General features: G+C 49.4%; 1 protein-coding gene across 1 annotated transcript; it reads left to right on the forward strand.

Annotated features, from left to right (window-relative positions):
• Positions 1-219: 219 nt before the first annotated feature.
• Hmgb3 (high mobility group box 3) lies at positions 220-5617 on the forward strand. Its single transcript, XM_090326067.1, has 5 exons — positions 220-298; positions 2436-2590; positions 2839-2978; positions 3696-3870; positions 4630-5617. Exons 2-5 carry the CDS (start codon positions 2441-2443, stop codon positions 4768-4770), a joined length of 606 nt encoding a protein of 201 aa, XP_090182193.1. The 5' UTR covers positions 220-298; positions 2436-2440; the 3' UTR covers positions 4771-5617.
• The last annotated feature ends 212 nt before the right edge of the window (positions 5618-5829 follow it).

A 5829-nucleotide genomic window follows, 5' to 3' on the forward strand; every position in this document is an offset into this window, starting at 1 on the left:
AGGCATCGCGGGGAGGTGGCTAGTGGGAATATTTTTTTTATTCTATGTTTTGCTTCAAGAGATCGCCGCCGGCGGGTTGTTCTGTTTGAATGAATAATCCCAGAGGCCGCGCCCAATGGGCGCCAGAGCCTACTTAATATGCATGAGGCTCTCAGCCAATGGGTGGGCGAGGAGGCTGTTTTAAACGGCGGAGCCCGCTGGCCAATCAGGCGGCTCTCGTGGAGGCAGCTAGCGCGAGGTTGGGGAGTGCTGAGCCGCGCGTCGTGCCCTGCGCTGCCCAGACTAGCGAACAATACAGGTACGTTTCGCACGGCCCGCGCTCGTCGCTACAGCCGCCGCCGCCGCCGCCTCCGCCGCTGCCGCCGCCGCAGCGCCCTCACAACTTTCCGGCCCGCGCCTTCGAGAGCGAGCGAGGTAGCGAGCGCGCCCGCCGCCACCGCTGCCGCCGCCGCCTCCTCGCACTGCCTCGCCTCCCGCTCGTTCGCCTTGTGTGTAGCTAGGCGTTCGGGAAGGAGGGAGCGATTCAGGTGTTTAAACTTTTCCGAATGCTTTTTGTCGGCTCTCCGGATGCCGGTGTCGGCCTCTCGGCGGAGCCCGTTTCGGCCGAAGGGCAGCCCTCCTTGCAGGCCAGATGTGCCCGCAGCTGGGGCGGGAGCGGAGGGGATGGAGGGCTGCTTGCGAATGCGGACAGGCGAGGTGCGCGTTCCGGCACCGCGCGACAGTGGCGGCGTGAAGGGACCGGACGCGGCGGGCGCCGGGCGAGGACTGCGGCTCGGGCAAACTTCACTGCTGGGTTTGAGGAGGCTGCGCTCGGGCCCGCGGGCTGCGCTGCTGGCCCTGCATTAACATGGCCGTCGCGGAGCGCCCGGCAGCCCAGGGTGGGGGGGCGGGTTGTGCGGGGTAGCTGCCCCCCCACTCGTCCCCTGCCGCTACCGCCGCGGGGTAACATGGTGGCCGGCGCGGCGTGGTGCGTGACTCCGGCGACGGGAGGAGAGGTGGGCGGCGGGATTCCGAAGCGGATGGCGCGGTCGGCCCCGGAGGGAGGAACGGGAGAGAAGTGAGGGCGCCACCGCGGGCTCCGGCGCGGTGGAGCGTCATGGCTGCACGGGCGCCTTTGTTATCCCGAGGAGTGCGCCCCGCGTGGGGGGGGCGGGGAGGTCCGGCCCGCGGCCCGGGCGGGGCGGGGCCGGGTGGGGGCCGACGAGCGGGCGGCGGCGGTGGTGGCGGCGGTGGCGGCTGTGGCGGGGGCCCGGGCCGCTTTGTTCACCACGGCGGCGGCCGCGCGCGGATCAGCCATTTTAGCGAGCGGGACTGGAAGGCGCGGCGGGCACAGCCACCTCTGTGGTGGCCACCAGCGGCCAGGCCCCGCCGCCTCCCCCCCCTCCCGTCCTGCGCGCCCCCCAAGGGTGGTAGCGGCGGATTTCTCGGGCACTTTCTTTCATCTGGAGGCATTTGACAAAATGGAAGGTGAATTCTGGGTGTCCGGAAGGGCCCGGCCGAGAGCCTAAGGCGGGCTGTCCGCATGCGGGTGCCGGTTGCTGTCCGGTGCTGTCCGGCTCCCAAATCCGACCCGCCCCGCCCCGCCCGTACGGCCTCTGCGGGGCTAACGCAACCCCCACAGGCAAGCGCTACCATGGAAAGCGCTTTGGTTTTACATGATGACCTTGGGTGTGAGAAAAGGAAAAGATGGCGGGAAGCTGGGGGGTGGGAGGGGAGGAAGGTAGGACAGGAATGTTGACATGGCACAGCTGCATTTGCATTTGAAAACTTTGGAAAAACTATTCCTCACTACACCTGCGTTTTGACCATCCATACACGTGCATGATGACCCTACCCCTTTTCATATTCCTTCCTCCTTAGACTGACAGATTTCAACTAGTCGTCCAAGACATACCTGCTCAAGACAATCGGAAAAGCTGCTTTTCTGAGGCAAAAACATCAATAATAGTGACTTTTTTTTGTATTTCATTCTCCATTTTCACTTTCACTTGATTTGGTTTACCAACCTCTGAAGGTGATTGTTTTTAAATGTAGCTGTAAAACGGGGGTACCTCTTCCCCTTAAAATCTGTATCATCTGCCACCCATGACCTTACAAACATCCCTCTCAGTCGCTCCTCCCGGTTATACTTTACAACAGGTAATAGCTCGGTCAGGTAGATCCCAGCACCAACGTAGCCTGTTCAACCTCATTTAGAGAACTTGATCGCTCTAGAGAAGTAACTTGCAAACCAGCGCGCTTCACGGTGGTCAAAAGTTAAATGACAAGAAACAGTGAAGCTGATTTCCTTGCTACTCTGCCTTCTGCCATGGAATGGGGTGTGGAGAGGACGAGGGTTCCTCATAGAACATTTTAATTTTTACTCTGCTTTTGATATATCTTCGTAATTCTGTTCTTCATAGTGTTTTTTCTCCTTTGTCTCTTATTCATCACAGTCAACATGGGTAAAGGTGACCCCAAAAAACCAAAGGGCAAGATGTCTGCATATGCCTTCTTTGTGCAGACATGCAGGGAAGAGCATAAGAAGAAAAACCCGGAGGTTCCTGTCAATTTTGCAGAATTTTCCAAGAAGTGCTCGGAGAGATGGAAGGTATTCTACTTTGTATCGTTATACAAGTCTTACTTACAATTTACACTGGGGGAGGTGGAATGTCAGAGAAGTTATTCATCAACATCACTCCAGGTGGCTGACTTCTAACTCAGATTCCTCATTTTTGTCTTCAGAAGTGTGTATTTTTAAAATCCTACGGGGATTTAAAAGCCCCTTTCCACCTGCCCAATTGAGCAAGCATGTGTAGTCACTTCTTTCAGAGATTTAACAGGTCTTGCTCTTTGCAGACAATGTCTGGGAAGGAGAAATCTAAATTTGATGAGATGGCAAAGGCAGACAAAGTTCGCTATGATCGTGAGATGAAGGATTATGGACCAGCTAAGGGAGGAAAGAAGAAAAAGGACCCCAATGCCCCCAAAAGACCACCGTATGTAACTACGATGTGTACTAACTCACAGTTTCACCTTTTCACATCAACTTGGATGAAAAATGTTGAAACAGGCATAATCTGTACTTTCTGCTTTCGGGGGTGTGGTACTGATATTAGAAGTCAGGTCCCTGCTATAACTGGACAAGGGCTTTATGCCTACACCCCTACTCAAGCTATAATTTAAGCTTCATGTGTTGTACATTTGTTAAGAGTGATTATGGATACTGGATTTTGTGTGTTCATGTATGTGTACATACAGTCTGCTGCTGGACTCTCACTGTAGTAAGGAAGGTGCCTCTTTCTGGGTGCCAGCCTCCTTTAGGCACATTTTATTCTTTTTACCCAGTTAAAGGAAGACAGTACATCATACGTTGTCAAGATTCTGCACTCTCTTAACTTGGTAGCATTTGGTATATATGTATGTGATAAGACCTATCTACATCCCCAGTTGGCAATATTCTCAAATGTAAATTTTCTATACACAATATGATTTTTACTTTGATAATAGATCTTCGTGTTAAAAATAATACAGACTTGAGTTAATCACAGTGACATATAATGCAAGGAAGATGATGACTTTGTCTGGGCTAAGTAGTAAGAATTGTATCTCAGAATGAAAAGAAAATATGTGAACTTGGGAATTTAACCGGGAATTTAACCTAGACTCAGGTTTTTGTCAATTTTCATCTAATATATGTTTTTCTTTTCCACCAGATCTGGATTTTTCCTCTTCTGCTCAGAATTTCGCCCGAAGATCAAGTCTACAAACCCTGGCATCTCCATTGGTGATGTGGCCAAGAAGTTGGGTGAGATGTGGAACAACTTAAGCGACAGTGAGAAACAGCCGTACATCACCAAGGCTGCTAAGCTGAAAGAGAAGTATGAAAAGGTAAGGCACACTGCATTTCACCCTGCTTTTGTGGGAAATACTGGGGGTGTGGCTATGCTAAAGTATTTAGCGTAACATGTACTGGCTATGTATGCTCCTATTCATACTTTCACAGCTCTTTGTCATGGAGACTAACACTACTTTAGGCAAGCTTGAATTGTTTTTCCTCACCTTGAATTTTTCTTCTCTCTCGGCTTGCTCACAATTAAAAGCCAGGGACAATTATTTTACCTACCAATGATTGCCACTGCAGCTCCCGTCATCTTACAAAAAAGATTTATTGGGAATCCAGGCATGGAGGTTCATGTCTGTAATCCTAGCTACTCCAGACACTGAGCTCTGAGGATTGTGGTTCAAAGCCAGCCAGGGCATTAAAATCCATCAGATGCTTATCTCCAATTAACCACTAGAAAACCAGAAGTGGCGCTGTGGCTCAAGGGTAGGGTAAGTAGCCTTGAGCTGAAAACTCAGTGACAATGCCCAGGCACCGAGTTCAAGCCCCATGACCGACCCAAAAAAGAAAAAGTTTTATTGGGGTCACATTCATATGACTCAGAGGACACTGAAATACCTAGTGTTCTTTAAGATTTCACTGGCCAAGAAACAGATGATATAGAACACAGACCCAGCACCATGTGTGCTTGTTTTCAGTACCTGCATTCTTAGCTGAGCTGAGGATTGCCTCCTTTGTTTACGTTTTGGTCTTAACAACAAGGTGAACTGGGCCACTCACTTGGAATGTGTTTCCTGTTCTTCTAGGATGTTGCTGATTATAAATCTAAAGGGAAATTTGATGGTGCAAAAGGTCCTACTAAAGTTGCCCGGAAAAAGGTGGAAGATGAAGATGAAGAAGAGGAGGAAGATGAGGAAGAGGAGGAGGAGGAGGAGGATGATGAATAAAAAAACCTATTGATCTGTCTCCTTGTGAATATCTTAGAGTAGGGGAGCGCCGTGATTGGCCCATCTCTCATTTGAGATGTGTCTGTTGCTCTTATTAGGTTTAATTACAAAATTTGATCGCAATCATTGTAGTCTCTCAAAGTGCTCTAGAAATTTTGTCAGTGGTTTACATGAAGGTAGCCATGGGTGTCCAGAGCACCTGAAACTGTATCAAAGTTGTACATATTTGCAAACATTTTTAAAAAGAAAAGGCACTCGTGTTCTCCTCTCTGTGCACTTTGCTGTGGGTGTGACAAAACATTTGAAGATGTTTCTGGCATTTTGTTTTCGATCTGTAAGGTGGTGTTAACTCTATGGTTATTGGCTAGAAATCCTGAGTTACCAGCTGTACATATCTATAGTTTGTAAAAAAAGAACAAAACAACCAAGACAGACTCTTGATGCTCCTTGCCTTGTGTTGAGGCTGTGGAGGAAGATGCCTTTTAGAGGGGCCGTAGCTCAGGGCGTGCACTGTGAGGCTGGACCTGTTGACACTGCAGTGGGCATCCATTTAGCTTCAGGTTGTCTTGTTTTTGTATATAGTGACATAGCATTTGCTGCCATTCTTAGCTGTGGAAAGTGGGGGGGTCAGCTGGCATGAGAAGTGTATTTTTTCTTTTTTAGTTAAGTGTGGTAGGTTTTAAACCCTTTGTTTTTACACAAACTGGAACTGTTCATTGTCAGCAAAGGAAAGTTCAAGAACCTTCTGTACTTAAAACACAATTTGCAACGTTCTGTTATTTTTTTTGTATGTTTAGAATGTTGAAATGTTTTTGAAGTTAAAATAAACAGTATTACGTTTTTAAAAGTGTTGTTTTATAACAGCTGAAATTTCTGACTCACAGCAGTCTTGGTGAGACAGCTAGCCTTAGATAATCTGGTCATTGCTTTCCCAGTGTAGGGCTGAGATGTGGGAGGGGGCACTGAAGCTAATGCATGATTTGCTTCTGTGTGGGTGGCACCGTGGTGAGATACAATATAAATGTATCTCAATATAAGTAAGGTTAAGCACGTATCAGG

The sequence above is a fragment of the Megascapheus bottae genome, chromosome X, assembly GCF_031878675.1.
Source record: "Megascapheus bottae isolate mThoBot1 chromosome X, mThoBot2.hap1, whole genome shotgun sequence".
Lineage (NCBI taxonomy): Eukaryota > Metazoa > Chordata > Mammalia > Rodentia > Geomyidae > Megascapheus > Megascapheus bottae.

What these genes read in the sequence shown, in the direction of transcription:
- Hmgb3 (XM_090326067.1), top strand. Translation starts at nt 2,441, where the DNA reads ATGGGTAAAGGTGACCCCAAAAAACCAAAGGGCAAGATGTCTGCATAT. An exon ending in AGTGCTCGGAGAGATGGAAG is followed by an intron (nt 2,591 to 2,838) that starts GTATTCTACTTT and finishes TGCTCTTTGCAG; the next exon opens with ACAATGTCTGGGAAGGAGAA. An exon ending in TGAAAGAGAAGTATGAAAAG is followed by an intron (nt 3,871 to 4,629) that starts GTAAGGCACACT and finishes CTGTTCTTCTAG; the next exon opens with GATGTTGCTGATTATAAATC.